At 50.3% G+C, this 15,887-nt stretch overlaps 1 protein-coding gene across 1 annotated transcript; it reads left to right on the top strand.

The window, feature by feature from the left end:
* Positions 1-265: 265 nt before the first annotated feature.
* Positions 266-15,462, top strand: LOC142461052 (mitogen-activated protein kinase-binding protein 1-like). The gene is given in 18 exon segments (XM_075562702.1): positions 266-361; positions 476-587; positions 749-812; positions 1,059-1,193; positions 1,377-1,516; positions 1,678-1,733; positions 9,990-9,995; positions 11,278-11,505; positions 11,842-11,995; positions 12,211-12,372; positions 12,460-12,657; positions 12,828-12,912; positions 13,095-13,237; positions 13,240-13,368; positions 13,552-14,148; positions 14,655-14,740; positions 15,234-15,296; positions 15,298-15,462. Coding segments are annotated over 18 exon segments (2,619 nt in total).
* Positions 15,463-15,887: the final 425 nt, after the last annotated feature.

Here is a 15,887-nt window from a genome sequence, read left to right as displayed (position 1 = left end):
TCCTTCTGGGGGTGTCCTTGATTCATGTGCACGTGCATTAGGTTAGGTGTCCTTCGTTTATGTGCAGGCTCTTGTCCTCATGCCCTGGGGGGCTGCCTCCAGACATCACGTTCCCATTTTGTCATTTTTCCCAGGATTTCATATCATTTTAGAATCTTACCATTCCCAGGAGTTTGTAGCTCCCTGGGTGTTGGCGGTGGTGGCTCCCCTCCAAGGACGCGGGGCTGGGAGGGAGGGCTGTGTTTCTGCCACCCCTGGGTGCACAATGCGGACCTTCTCCCTCAGCATCTTCAACATCAGCAGCGGGAAGCAGAAGAAACTGTTTAAAGGGTTTCAGGGTGAGGACGGCACCCTTATCAAGGTCCGGGCCCCGAGGGATGGACACGAGGTCACAGGCCTGGGAGAAAGGAGTGCTGGCTACAGAGAGAGGACCAGGGCCGCCTGTCCTTGTCCAGCTCTGTGGCTTTCTCCTCAGGTGCAGACAGACCCCTCCAGGATCTACATTGCCACCAGCTGTTCTGGCAAGAATCTTTCCATTTTTGACTTCTCCTCAGGCGAGTGTGTGGCCACCATGTTTGGCCACTCAGGTGAGTGTAGTCTCCGTGCTCCACCTCTGATACTTGGCCTCTTTTGGGACTCAGCAGAGCTGCATGGGCCCTGCTCACGAGCGGGCCTGCCTCTGATGCTGGCTGAGCCTGGGGTGAGAATTCAGGGTGGCTCACTGGCCCTGCTCTGTGCTCCTTTCCAGAGATTGTCACTGGAATGAAATTCAGTAATGACTGCAAACATCTCATCTCCGTGTCTGGGGACAGGTGAGCGGAAGCAGCTTCCCTGGGGGATGGAGTCTCGTCTGGGCCCTGGACGTCTCCTGCCTCTTTCCTCTCTTCCTTCTCAGGGCTTGGTGGCCGTGGTCTCTGGGATGTGGGACTGCACAGGGATACTTGTGGGCTGAACTGGACCTGGCAGTAGACGGCTGCCCAGGGAGAAGGGACTGATGACACTGCCCTTCCCAAAGGCCATCCTCCCCTCCCTGACCCAACTCTGTGCTTCTCTCCCAGCTGTATATTTGTGTGGCGCCTGAGCTCAGAGATGACCATCAGCATGCGGCAGCGACTGGCTGAGCTGTGCAATCGTCAGCGAAGGATCAAGCAGCAAGGACCATCATCACCCCAAAGGGCTTCTGGGCCCAGTCGGTAATAAGAGGAGCTGGGCCCAGATGGTGTGCTGCAGTCTTCCTGGCCCGCCCTCCCAGGCCCCGGATCTGTCAGCCAGCCACTTCTTCCTCCCAAGAGCTATCTTCTCACATGAAGTCCACCTGGTGCCCTCTTCCCAGACTCAGCCTCCTTTCCCTCTGCCCTTCCTTGTCTCGGACTCAGGCACAAAGTCCCCCTAGTGCTCTCTGCTGGAGCAGCTCTCTCGTCAGACAGTGACAAGGAGGGTGTAGAGGAGGGGCCGGAAGAAGAAGAAGAACTCCCCGCTCTGCCTGTTCCAGCCAAGAGCATCAGGAAGGAGCCAGGTCTGTGTGGCTCAGGTCTGACGGAGTCAGGTGGCCTCCGCGTATGGAGCAGCGACATGTGGGCTGCCTGGAACTGTGGGGTTGTGGGAGTGCTGTGGGGGGCGGGGCTCTGCGCATGGGTGGGCGGGAGCCACACCCTTTGACTGACTGTTTTTGTCTAGCCTCGGTCCCTAGTTCAGCCCTGCCACGAAGCCTGTCCCACTGGGAGATGAGTCGGGTAAGTCACCATCCTAAAGGCCAAGGGAGGGCCTTGGGGTGGAAGGAGGTAAAGCAACTACGGATCCCAGTGAGGGCCCAGGGGAGCTCGGGTACTTCCTGCGTGGGCTCCACGAGGTCAGAGGACCAGGGTGAGGTTGGGACTGGAAGGGGGATGTCACGGGCCAAACAGAACTGAAATCGGGAAATCGAAGGTCCCAAGAGCAGCAATCCAGAGAGCGCGCCCTGAAGATCGCAGGCGAGGAGGCCAGCTCAGGACCCCGAGCATTTGTTAGAGCAGTGGCTCTCCACCTTCCTCATGCCGAGACCCTTGCACACAGTTCCTCATGTGGTGGGGACCCCAACCAGAAAGGTATTTTCATTGCTACTTCATCACTGTAGTTTTGCTACTGTTATGAATCATCATGTAAATATCTGATATGCAGGATGTATTTTCATTGCTACAAATTGAACATAATTAAAGCGTAGTGATTCTTCACAAAACAACATGTAATTATATACTGTGAAATATTTTTTTGAAATCATATTATTTGGGGCTCATACTAACATCACAGTCCATACGTACATCAATTGTATAAAGCACATTTGTACATTCGTTACCCTCATCATTCTCAAAACATTTGCTCTCTACTTAAGCCCCTGGCACCAGCTCCTCATTTTTCCCCTCTTTCCCCCACTCTCCCTTCCCTCATGAACCCTTGATAATTTAAAATTATTCTTTTGTCATATCTTACACTGTCAGATGTCTCCCTTTACCCAATTTTCTGTTGTCCATCCCCCAGGGAGGAGGCTATGTGTAGATCGTTGTAATCAGTTCCCCTTTTCTACACCACCCTCCCTCCACCCTCTCGGTATCTCCACTCTCACCGCTGGTCCTGCAGGGATCATCTGTCCTGGATTCCCTGTGTTTCCAGTTCCTATCTGTACATCCTCTGGTCTAGCCAGATTTGTAAGGTAGAATTGGGATCATGATAGTGGGTGGGGAGGAAGCATTTAGGAACTAGAGGAAAGTTGTGTATTTCATTGTTGCTACACAACCCTGACTGGCTCGTCTCTTTCCCGAGACCCTTCTGTAAGGGGATGTCCAGTTACCTACTGATGGGCTTTGGGTTCCCACTCCACATTCCCCCTCGTTCACAATGATATGATTTTTGGTTCTTTGATGCCTGATACCTCATCCCTTTAACACTTTGTGATCACATAGGCTGGTGTGCTTCTTCCATGTGGGCTTTATTGCTTCTGAGCTAGACATCTGCTTGTGTACCTTCAAGCCTTTAAAAATCCAGGTGCTATATCTCTTGATAGTGGGGCACCATCAGCATTTTTCACCACATTTGCTTATGCACCCATTTGTCTTCAGTGATTATATCGGGAAGGTGAGCACACAATGGTAGAATTTTTTGTTCTTTGATGCCTGATATTTGATGCCTTCAGCACCTCATGATCACACATTTTGTGTTCAGCAATCGTGTTGGGAAGGTGAGCATCATGGAATACCAGTTTAATAGAACAAAGTATTCTTGCATTGAGGGAGTACTTGAGTGGAGGCCCAATGTCCATCTGCTACCTTAATACTAAACCTATAAATATATGCACCTATATCTGTTTTTCCATCCTCATATATAAATATATTTACATATGTACATGCCTTTATTTAGACCTCTATAAATGCCCTTTGCTCCCAAGCTCTTTCCTCTATTTTCTTTGACTTTCCTCTTGTCCCACTGTCATGCTCAGCCTTTATTTGGGTTTCAGTAATTCCTCTGGTTACATTACCCTTGAACAAAACCTACCAGGCCTCTTACACCCTCGTCACCACCGATTTGGATCACTTGTTCCCTGGTCTCTGGGTTTGTTAACACCACTACCTTTCCCCCCACCTCCCCCTCTCCCATGTCCCCCCAGAACTGTCGGTCTAGTTGTTTTCTCCTCCAGATTGTTCATCCAGCCTGTCTTATTTAGACAGACTTGCGGAGATAATAAGAGGCACACACAAAAAAAGACAGAGCAAAACCAAGCAACAAAACAACAACAAAAAGCCAATGACGAAACAAAACACAAAACAACAACAAGCAAAAAAGAAAAGCTTGTAGTTCGTTCAAGGACTGTTTGTTGGCTTTTAGGAGTGTTTTCCGGTTGAGTCTAATGGGATGCCAAGCCCTGGCCCCAAAGGCTAGTTTTGGTATTCCCTGGGGACTTCGTTGCTCTGTTCTCCTTGCTGTTCTGTTCCCACACCTTTAGTGTTTGGCCTCGATGTGGTGGGATCAGATCGGGTTTAATTCACACATTGTATCTCCACTGTTGTCCCCTGTAGGGTTATGGGTCAGTGAGGGATGCCATGTCTTGTATTGGGGTCGGCCATATGGTCTTCTCTGTGGATTGGCTGCTCTGAGCGGGAATATCGTCCTCAAGGCTTGGTGGGCCAGGATGTGCTCCACTCTCTCTTCCTCCCCCATCATTTGCTCCCATGTGCTTTGATCAGACATGCCCCTCTCCCTGAGCTGTAGATTCAGTGCTGTCCTCTGAAATAGATTCTTCTCGGGGGGTGGGGGGGGCAGCTGTCCACATAGTTGAGATTGGGGCCGGACCCTCAGACCTCTCCACTGGTTCCCTACTCCATACCGGCATGTTGCATTTACATCTTGGAGCACCGGGTTGAAATCTGGTCCCTCTTTCCCTGTGGAGATATAAACAATACCCTCCCCTTGGGTGGGTTAGTGCCCTGTGCCCCAACTACCCATTTCTTTTATTTTTATCCTTTCCCCCCTTCCTTTTTATTTGGCTACCATATATATCCCTGAATTTGGTCTGGTCACTACCATACTACCTGGTCTTCAACTCCAGGAATGTTTGTATACAATAGCTTTTTCCCATGCCCCTTTTGCTTTTTTTTTTTTTTAAGCTTACCTCGGACTCATGTTTTACTTGTCCTTTTGTGCTTGGCTTACTTCCCTTAGCATGATTTCCTCCAGTTCTTCCCATGTGGCGATGTGCTTCATATGTTCATCACTGCTTTTTACTGATGCATAGTACTCCATTGTATGTATGCACCAGTGTTATAATCCACTCATCAGTTGATTGAAATTTGGGTTGTTTCCAACTCCTTGCAATTGTGAACTGTGCCGCGATGAACATTGGAGCACAGATGTCTGGCCATGGTTTGTTTCTTGCTTCTTCTGGGTATATGCCCAGTAGGGGGATTGCTGGGTCATTTGGTAGCTCAATTTCCATTTGTTTTAGGTATCACCACATTGATTTCCATAGTGGTTGTACATACCTACAGGTCTACCAGCAGTGGATGAGAGTTCCTGTCTGCCCACAGCCCCTCCAACACTTCTTGCTTTCTGATTTTTTGAATTGGGCTACCTTTGAAGGTATTAGGTAGTACCTTATTGTTGTTTTAATTTGCATTTCTCTTATGGCTAAAGATAAGGAACAATTTCTTATATGTTTATTGGCCATTCGGTTTTCAGACTCTTTGAAACTTCTGTTCAGGTCCTTTGCCCACCTCAGCGGGAAATTATTTTTTTTTTCTTTTTGGAAGCTAGCAGAGTATTGTAGATTTTAGTAATAAGGCCTTTGTCTGATGTGTCATTGCTACAGATGTTTTCCCAGTCCATGGACTCTCTTGGTGAATTCTTTCAATATACACAGGTGTTTTATCTTCAGTATATCCCACTTGTCAATTTGTGCCTTCTCTGTGTTTGTGTCCTTCCCTATTTCTGATAGCCTCTGTATTCCCTGTGCCAAAGAACTCAAGTTAGTCCCAATTCCCTCATTGATGGCCCTGATAGTGTGGGGTTTTACTTCAAGGTCTGTCATCCACCTTGAGTTTATTCTTGTTCATGGTGTGAGATAAGGGTTTTGCTTCATTTCCTGTAGGTAGATATCCAATTTTTCCAGCACCACTTGTTGAAGCGGCATCTGCTTCCCACTGGACATTTTTTGGGCCCTTATCAAGATCAGTTTTCTGTATGCTGATGATTTTATCTCTGGGGTTTCAGTTCTTTTCCACTGGTCTGAGTATCTGTCACACCAATGCCATGCGGTTTTGACAACTGTAGCTGTATAGTATGTGCTAAAGTCAAGTAAAGCAAGCCCTCTCACTGTGTCCTTCTTGAGGAGTTTCTGCTAATTCTGGGCTTCTTTCCTCTCCATATGAAGTTGGTAATCAATTTTTCCATTTCTTTGAAGAAAGATGAGGGTAATTGTATCGGGATTGCATTAAACTTATATATTGCCGCGGGCAGAACTGACATCTTTACTAAAAAGAGTCTTCGCATCCACGAGCATGGAATATTCTGCCATTTGTTGACATCGCTCTGGATTTCTTGTAATAGCGTTTTGTAATTTTCCTTATATAGCTCTTTTGTTTTTTCAGTCAGGTATATCCCTAGATATTTGAACTTGTGCTTGGCTATTGTGAAGGGTACCACCTTTTTTATCTCCTCTTCTGTGGTCTTATCCGATGTGTATAACAGTCTGATGGACTTCTGTTTGTAGATCTTGTATCCTGCCACTCTGCCAAACTCCTCTGTTGCTTCCAGTACTCCCGTTGTGGAGCTTTTGGGACTTTCCATATATAAAATCAATCATCTGCAAATAACGATAGTTTCCCCTCTTCCTTCCCCAGACGAATACCTTTGATGTCTTTTCTTTGCCTTATGCTGTTAGCCATAACCTCCAGTACAATGTTAAATAAGAGAGGGGACAAAGGGCATCCTTGTCTGGTCCCCCTTTTCAGTGAGATTGTGTGCGTCTTTTCTCCATTGACTACCATGTTGGCTGTTGTTTATTGTTTTTTTTTTTCATGTATAGCTTGTATTGTCTTGAGGAATTTTCCTTCTGTTCCTATCGTCTCAAGTGTCTTAAACAGGAATTGGTGTTAGATATTGTCAAATGCTTTTTCTGCATCTATCGATATTATCATGTGGGTCTTATAGTTTTTCATGTCAATGTGGCGAATGATACTAATGATCTTTCGTATGTTGAACCATCCCTGCATCCCTGAATCCCTGGTAAGAATCCCACTTGGTCATGGTGAATTATTTGTGCCTGGTTTTGGTATCAGAGGTGTACTAGCTTCGTAAAAGGAGTTCGGGAGTTTGCCGTCTTCTTCTATGTTCCTGAAGAGTTTGTGTAGGATTGGTGTTAGTACTTCCCTAAGTGCTTGGTAGAATTCTCCAGTGAATCCATCTGGTCCAGGGGATTTTTTTTTTTGTTGGTAATCCCTTGATAACCTGTTCTAGTTCTCCTATTGCTATGGGTCTGTTGAGGTTCTCGACGTCTTTTGGGGATAGTCTAGGGAGGGATTGTTTTTCCAAGAATGTGTCCATGTCTTCCAAGTTGTTGAGTTCATTGGCGTACAATCCTTCCTAGTACTGTGTAATTATCTGTTTGATTTCATTAGGGTCTGTTGTAATGTCCCCTCTTTCATCCCTCATTCCTGCTGTTGAAATTTGTTCCTTCCTTTCTTTGGTTAGGTTTGCCAGCTGTCTGTTGATTCTGTTTATCCTGTCAAAGGACCAACTTTTAGCAGCATTAAATAATTCCATAATTTTATTATTTTCTCACTCCTGAATCTCAGCCCTAATTTTTATTATTTCTTTTCTTTTCCTATTAGTGGGATTGTCCTGCTGACTGTGCTCTCGTGAATTTTTTGGCCTGCATATCAATCATGAGTCTCTATCTTTTTCACCTGTGCATGAATTGCTATGAAACTTCCTCTGATAACTGCCTTTGCTCTGTCCTGTACGTTTCGGTACATTGTGTTCTCATTCTCATTGGTTTCTAGAAATTTCCCAATTTCATCTTTGATCTGTGCCAGTATGCACTCTTTTTGCAGTAGAGAGTTATTGATCCTGCAATTGTTTGCTCTTGTTTTCTTTGTCTTCCTTTTGTTCATTTTCAGCCTTATGGCACAGTGGTCAGAGAGAGAGAGGTCTGTAAGGATATCAATGTGTTTAAATTTATGTAGATTCGCCTGATGTCCCAGCATGTGGTCTCTGCCATGTGGGCTTGAAAGCCATGTGATTTTTTTGTATTTGGATGAATAGCTCTGTAAATGTCTATCAGGTCAAATAGTCTAATTGTAACGTTTAGATCTCTAGCCTCCTTGTTGAGTTTCTTTCCCTGTGATCTGTCTTTCTCAGTGAGGTGTATTGAAGTCCCCCACTACAATTGTTGAGGCCGTGATTTCTTTTTCCAACTTTTGGAGTGTTTGGTTGACATATTCATCAGGTCTCTCATTTGGGGAATATATCTTTAGAATGCTTAGAGGTTCTTAGTCTACCATTCCTTTGAGCATTATATAGTTTCCTTCCTTATCTCTTTTTATGGCTTGCAATTTGAGGTCAATTTTATCTGAGATTAGGATTGCAACCCTTGCTTTTAAATGAAATCCTCTTTGCTTGGTATGCCTTTCTCCAGCCTTTGTGCCTCAGCCTATTTTTGTCTGTAGCCTTGAGACGTGTCTCCTGTAGGAAGCAGGTTGGTGAGTTGTGTTTTCTAAGCCAGTCTGCTAGCCTCAGTCTTTTAATTCCTGAATTCAGGACACTGATATTCTTGGTTATTATCTCCATCTATGGACTCTGTGATGTCATCTTACACCTTTTATGTTGGGTGTTTGCCTACCTTCATTTCTCATTAGTGTGTTGTGCATGTTTGTGTGTGTATCATTCTTGTCTTCTTTCCATCCTTAAGCCAATGCTATCTTGGGGTCTATTTTCTCTTTGTTGACCTCTGGGTGAGGTTATTCTATGTGGCGGTCTCTTATTTATGCTTGGTGAATGCTGTTCTTCTGCCCATACTGGGTTGGCAAGAATCTTTTGTAGGGCTGGGTTTCTTATAACATATTCTTTGAGTTTTTCCTTGTCTGAGAAGACTCTTACTTCTCCATCTATCTTGATTGATAATTTGGCTGAGTAGAGTGTTCCTGGGTTTTCATTGTTTTCCTTCAATTTTTGGACTATGTTACTCCACTCTCGCCTCTTTATAGTTTCTGCTGATAGGTCTGAGCATATTCTTATTTGGGAACATTAATATGTGATTGCTTGTTTTTCCCTCGCTGCCCTCATGATTTTCTCCTTTTCCTCTAAGTTGGATAGTTCAACTATTATGTGCCTTGGTGAGTTCTTGGGATTTAGTCTAGCTGGTGTTCTTTTAGACTTCTAAATTGTTGCCTGATTTTTATTCATTAAGCTGGGGAAGTTTTCATCCAAGAATTCTCTCATTATGGTTGCTGATGACTTCTTTGTTGTACCTTCCTCTTGTAAGCCAATAATTCTAATGTTGTTCTGCTTCATAGCATCAGACATAGCTCTTAGGTTTTCTTCAGCTTCTCTGATGATCTAATTAGATTTTTGTTTGCATTTGTTAAACTCTGCTTGGCTGTCCTCCAAGTCACCGATGCAGTTCTTTGTTTCCCCCAGTCCATTCTCAGGTCTGTTAGTCTACTATTGGTTTTTGTTATCTCCTCCCTAAGCTCTTGTGCTTCCCTTTGTTGTATGGACTTTATCTCCTGTTTCATTTCTGCCTTTTTCTGTATTGTTTCCCTCATATCCCTCATATTGACTCCAAGCAGCATTTGAAAATTTCTTTCTGTGTGGCAGCTCATTGTCTGCTTCTTCTATGCATGTCGTTATGTTCAGGATGTCTTCTGCCATTGCATTTTTTTCTCCTGTTTTTGTGTCTATGAGGTCCTTAGGATTGATTGGTGTTTGCGTTACTTTGTTTAAGCTGAGCCAGGTGTCATTTTCCAGGTTGTCTAAGAGCACTGGCTTCCTCTGGGAGACTTGTAGGAATGCTTCCTCGAACTGCCTACAGCTAATTTCCCTATGGAATTAGCCTATCGCTTTATCCTCCTGTGGCTTCCCTCTCAGGGGAGTGCCCCTGAACGCTGGTCTGTTGCCTGCTTTGGTGTAGACTACCGAGAATGGTGGGCGGAATTGTTCTGGCTAGGTAGCTCACTGTGGAGGTGGGGCAGAGGTTCCTGCAGCATCTTGAAATGTTGGTGAGTGTTGGCCGATTTGCCTTAGGCCGTGTGAGCATTAAGGTAGGAGAGAGGAAGTTCCCTCAGTCACTTGGGACATCAGAGGAAAAATAGGAGCTCCCCCAGCCTCACAGGCAGGAATTCTCCAGTTAGAAGTTGGGTGGGATATCTCCTGGTGGAGGTTGGCTGGGATTTCCCAATCCTCGGGCTATGCTGCACAGGGCGGAGCTCACCTAACTGGGTGGGGTGCAGGTGGAGATGCACTAGGCTGAGGTGAGTGGTTTGGACATCAGCAGTGGTGTGTGAGAGAACAGGGAAGAGACAAAGAGGAGAAAAAAATAAACAAACAACTAAGACTGCTGAGAATGGGGGGGTTAGAGAGAAGAGAGGGAAACAAGAGTAACAATGCAGCTGAGCCCTGATCCCTGCCTGTGCGGCTGCAAGGATTTAATCCCTGCCCTTGGTGTAGGCAAGCTGTGATGTGTTGAGATTGAGCTCCTGCTGTGGCTCCAAATGATCCAACCCTAGCTGGCCTCCACTGTGGTAAGCCAAAAGCCCCCAACTCCTCAAAACGTTGTGTGTCTGGGCCTACTTATCTTTATAATGCTCCTTCTGCGATCCATCTGTGTTGAATTTCCTGCTTAGTTACCCTCCTCGGCTGATTTCTGTGGAGTCCCTCTGGTATATGTTACTTAGTCACCCTCTTCCTGGAAGTCAAGACAGCAGGGCATGGATCTATTGGCTCAGACTGCTAAATAGTTATTTCTAATGACAAATAATTGAAATGTGTCTTGAAGCATGGTTTAGCATAGGTAACAGTCTTCATGCCAGGCCCATGCATGTGGGTGTATCTGCATGTGGGTGGACTCGCCTGGAGATGGATAGAGGAGCGGTGTCTCGGTTCCCAAGACCATCGGAAATATGTTTTCTGATGGTCTTAGGCAACCCCTGTGAAAGGGTCATTCGACCCCCAAAGGAGTCTTGAACCACAGGTTGAGAACCACTGTGTTAGTGGAAGAAGGCTCTTGCCAGACAACACAGATAGGCAGCTGGACGGATGGACCGATGTGTAGAGAGCAGGGACCAGGCAGCCCTACACCTCCTCTCCCCCAGCTCCTGGGCCAGCAGCAGCAGTTTTCGGGGTGGTGGTGGTGAGGTGTCTTCAGGGCATGCTGACTGGTTGCAATGTCCAGTTTGGGCCCTGCCTTTGTCCTTGGTGCAGTGAAAGGACTTTGGAGCCCTGTGCAGGCTGTCCCCAGTCGCAGGGGACTTTTAGAGACACCTTGCTCACAGGCGAAGAGCAGGGTGAGAGGATATTTGATGATGGCAAGGGTAGAGCTCTGGAACCAGACTTACGTAGACTGTGGGCTTGGCCAAGGTACACAAACCTGTGCTTCCGTTTCCTCGCCTGTCAGAAGTGGATAAGAGGTTATTGTGAGGATGAAGTGAGTGAATATTTAACGTTAGTGAATGCTAATGTTAAGGGCATACAGAGCATGCAGTAAGTGCTATCTGAGTGTCTGTTGGTGTTCCTGCTGCCCCGCTCCCCACACAGGAGACCGGGTTCCTGGGCCTAGTTCCTGCATCCAACCATGAACCCAGAAGAAGGGGCCGCTGGGCTCAGCCAGGGGTGGCGCTGAGTGTTCGCTCAATGCTGGAGCTGCGGCAGCTGGACACGCTAGTTCCGAGCTCTCAGGGCTCCAACCAGGACTCTCTGGCCAAGACCCTCTCTGGTCCTGGGAAGTCTGGTCAGCAAGCCTCTGAGGCCTCCCACGCTAGCCAGGTGAGTAAGCTGCAGCCTCGGTCTGGCTCTGTTCTGCAGTGCACAAGGTAACCCAAGCTGCAGGGGTGGGTGGGGGTGGGGGTGTGTGTGAGCGGATTGTGCTTGGGGTGGGCAGTGGGGAGAGGGAAAGGTGGCCTTTGTCTTGGGTGTGGTGACCTGGAGGACCCTTGGTGGTACCTGGTGGCTGGACGTTGGCAGCCCAGGGCACTGATCTCAGAACTCCCAGCTGGGGCCCAGGCTGTCTTTTAGCTCCCCTCCATAAGTCCTCGCCCAGCCGCTCACCAGGGCCCCTTCTCCCATCAGCCACTGCAGTAGTGTGCCTTTGTGTGTTCCCAGAATGAAAAGCCCCTTTGGCCGTATGTTTCCCAACTCTGTTCCTGCTCCCACGTGATCCGATTGTTGTCCCATGAGGAAGGGGTCTTTGCCCAAGATCTGGAGTCTGCTCCCATAAAAGATCGGACTGTCTACCCGGAGCTGAGTGACAGCCCCAGGCAAGGGTCTTCCCTTGGCCAGCCTCGAGGGGTCAGGCAGCCCCCAGTTTCCCCTTCCTATGGAGTGATTTGCACTCTTTACTCCCTGAAGGCTGTTCAGGTAGGGTTCTCAGGGCTAGCCTGCCTCCTCTTCCCTCCCTCCTCTGGCACGCTCACAGGCAGAGTTTGAGAAGGAGGCTGTGGCCTCCCGCTGTCTACTCACTGCGCTTCCTCGCCATGCCTTGTCGCAGTGAGTTCCAGGTGCAGGCCCCGGCTCACGGGGCCCTGGGGAGGGTGTACTCAGGCAACAGGGGCTCAGAGAAGCACAGCCCGGAAAGCGCATGTTCGGTGGATGACAGCAGCAGCCTTCTTTCCAGCCCTGAGCACCCCAATGAAGGTGAGGCCAGCAGAGTGAAGGGGGGGGGATCTGGTGGCAGATGGGGGCAGCGCAGTGTGATACCTACCCCCTGCTCCCCACATCCAGACTCTGAGAGCACGGAGCCCCTGAGTGTGGATGGCATCTCCTCAGACCTTGAAGAGCCAGCCGAGGGCGAGGAAGAAGAAGAAGAGGAGGAGGGAGGCACTGGCTCCTACAGGCTGCTGGAAGGCAGCCCCCATACCCCGGACCAGGAGCAATTTCTCAAACAGCACTTTGAGACCCTGGCCAATGGGGCAGCTCCAGGTGGGACTTATGGCTCAGCACTTGGCCACTGCAGATGGCCCTTCTCCCCACATGACCTAGCTGAACAGGAGGGTCCAAGGGCAGAATCCCACCCTGAGCTTCCCTGCAGGGGAGGTAGAAGGCTGGGGCCCGCCCACTGTCTCCATTCTTGATGTCTGTCCCCCTGGAAGGGGGCCCAGTCCGGGTGCCGGAGAGGACAGAGTCTCGGAGCATCTCTTCACGATTCCTGCAGCAGGTGCAGATCCCCCCACTCAGGTATGGAGACTGCCTAGGGCTCCCGGCAGGGCCCACCCTGCCTCCCTTAAGGGCATCTGTCTGCCATGTCCATGATGGTTGGGGACAGTTGTCTTGGCCCTGTGCCTGTCCTCCCTCCTGGCACCTTGGCCTGGTGGAGCACTGAGCCTTTTCCAGGCCTACATCCACATTTCACACCACAGGGAACTATCACCAGCAGCCTCCAGCCCAGCCCTGCAGTCCAGACCCGTCCAAGCACCACAAGTGTCTGGTGAGCAGCTGAGAGGCAGTGATGCCAACCCCCCAGGCGCTCTCCCAGAAGCAGAGCCTTACCCGGGCAACCCTGGACTGCCCCCATGCTGTTGCCACGACGCTGTTTGAGCCCCGACAGCAGCTGGGCCCCCAAGAGAGCAGCCACAGCCGGCTCTGTAGGTGGAATCCATGAAGTCCAGTCCGTGCACAGCCTGGGGCCGCAGGGTGAGGAGCCTGGTGGATTCCTCGGGGTGGAGGTGGGGTGCGGGGTGCAAGAGCATGAGAAAAGGAGGGTAAACTTAATGTGGCCTTTCGGTGTCACACCTCACCTGGGATGCCCCTCCTCAGGTAGCACTCCTGGGCCCTGGAAGCCTTCTTTAACCCCTGCCCTGCCTGTCTCCTTTGCAGATGAGACGTCTGTACCAGGCCCATTGCTCACCAGGGAGACCAAGGCCCCAGAGGCCCTGGGCTCCCTGATGCAGGCAAATGGATGTCCACCGCTGCCCCACTCCTACTAGAACCCCACCACCAGCTCCAAGGCCAAGATAGCCTGCAGCATCTCAGTCGGGGAGAACCTGGGCCTGACTGCTGAACTGCAAGCTCCGTCTCCAGTCCGAGTCTCACCACTCAGCAAGCTGGCCCTGCGTAGCCGCGCCCACCTGGTCCTAGACATCCCCAAACCACTGCCTGACCGCCCTACCCTGGCCACGTTCTCACCTGTCACCAAAGGCCGGGCCCCTGGAGAGGCAGAGCGGCCTGACTCCCCAGCAGGCCTGGGGAGGGCTCACAGTACACCTGACAGGCGGGCATGCTTCGGGGAGGGTGTTATTCCTAAGCCTAGGACAGAGGACTCAGCTCAGCCTGGTCCCACCCGCCCCTGTGCCCAGCAACTGCCAGTCAGCAATCTCCTCCACAGCCCTGAGAGTGTGCAGCCGCCATCCACTGAGAAGACTCCTAGCCCTGTGGAGTGCACCAGGCCAGGGGCAGCCCTGAGCCAGGACTCAGGTGTGCACTTCCCCCAGCTCTCATCTCTTGTCCCATCCTCTCTCTCCCGTCTCTGTTGTCCGCTCTCTGGCTCCGTTCCTTTTTTGTGTGTCCAGCCTCTGGCGTGTTGCATCCTGTTTGCTCCTGTCTTGGTCCATATCTCACACCCCTCATGGTGAGACCCTCCTACCAAGTCCATGGTTCTTTCAGTAGTCTTCACCCAAACCATAATTCAAATTGTGCAGGAAGTATCAAAAGAGGAGGGAGGGAATACACCGAGCAAGAGGTAGCATATGACCAAGAACCGAAAGTGCTAAAGAGGACCAAGTGGTACTGTGGGTATTGTCAAAAGACAAAGCTCCTGGCCCTAGGGCTGGACAGACCCTCTCCTCTAGATCTGGTTTTCTGTATACTGTTGGGCGAAGAGGACGGGGCAGGGGAGAAGGGTGCCTGGCTGTGGGGAGGCCTCTCCTGGATGCACAGACCCTGGGGAGGGGGCCTCACTAAGCTCCATTTGTCTCCCCCAGACGCAGCTGTGAGCCTGGAACAGTGTGAACATGTTGTGGCGGAGCTCCAGGACAACATGCACAGGGCCATGCGGCTCTACCGTGTGGTAAGTGTGTCCCCTGGCAGGAGGCGCCGGACTATAGTGCCAGCTGCTGGAGATGCTAAGATTCCCGGACAGTCGTGATACGGTCTGTCCTCTGCTGGTGGGCCAGTCCTGGGCAGTGGATGAGAGCCTAGGTAGGGTTATTGATCCAGTGCTATTTGGACACTTCCGGCAGAGAGCTAGACTTGCTCCAGTCACCAAGGACCACCCTGAGCGTTCACCTGCCCTAGTTTCCTCAGGAGGAGCCCAGTGGGCGCCTGTTGCTGTCATGCACCTGTTGTCTAGAGCGGCTCTTTGCATTGACTCTCCTGCAGGTGGCAGTCCGCGAGGGGCTGATGGAAGCCGCCTCAGACTAGCCCTGGAGCTCCTGGGCCCCGGGTGGGTGTGGGCTTTCTTGCAGAGCTTGGGCCAGGGAAAGTGTACTTTGTACTTTGTTACTTTTCGGGAGCGAGGAGCCCTCCACAGTTTCTCCAGCTCCCCCGGGGCCCTGTTGCAGGTGGCCAGCTGCAAGACCCCCTCGGTGGAGCAGAGCCGCATCACTCAACTCCTCAGAGACACCTTTCTCCTCAGTGCGGAAGGAGCTGGAGGCCCTGGCTGGGGCCGTGCTGGCCAGCCCAGGGGGCAGCCCAGGGGCAGTGAGAGCTGAGCAGACACAGGCCCTGCTGGAGCAATACTCGGAGTTGCTGCTTCGAGCCATGGAGCGGTGCATGGAATGCAGACTCTGAGTTCCCGCAGCCTCTCCCAAGTGGACAGAATGTGGCTCCTTCGCCACTCACCAAAAGCAGCGAGCGGCGGGGAGGCCTGGAGTGGCTCGCAGGGACCAGTGCTCAAGAGGACTGCCTGCCCCTCGGAGGCCCCTGTATTTATTAATTTATTTCCTTGACTGTTGCCTCACGTCCTTGGAACTCCTGCTTCCACAGCCCGGGACTCGTGGCTCGTGGCAGGGTTCGGTCCTAGGTCTTAGTCATCTTGGTGCTGTGAGGGGTGGGAGGGCAGCGGCCTTCCCACCTGGGGAAATGGGCAGACTGGCCCTCCCATTTTCGAAACCATTTGAAATTACTGCAGGGATCAGCTAGCTCCCTGGGGTGGAGCATACACAGGGTATTCTGTGGGGTAGAGGTGAGAGGTGGGAGGTCGTCAGTACCCTTCT

The sequence above is a fragment of the Tenrec ecaudatus genome, chromosome 11, assembly GCF_050624435.1.
Source record: "Tenrec ecaudatus isolate mTenEca1 chromosome 11, mTenEca1.hap1, whole genome shotgun sequence".
NCBI lineage: Eukaryota > Metazoa > Chordata > Mammalia > Afrosoricida > Tenrecidae > Tenrec > Tenrec ecaudatus.
Note: the sequence above shows the minus strand (reverse complement) of the source record. Positions and strands in the feature narration are given on the sequence as shown.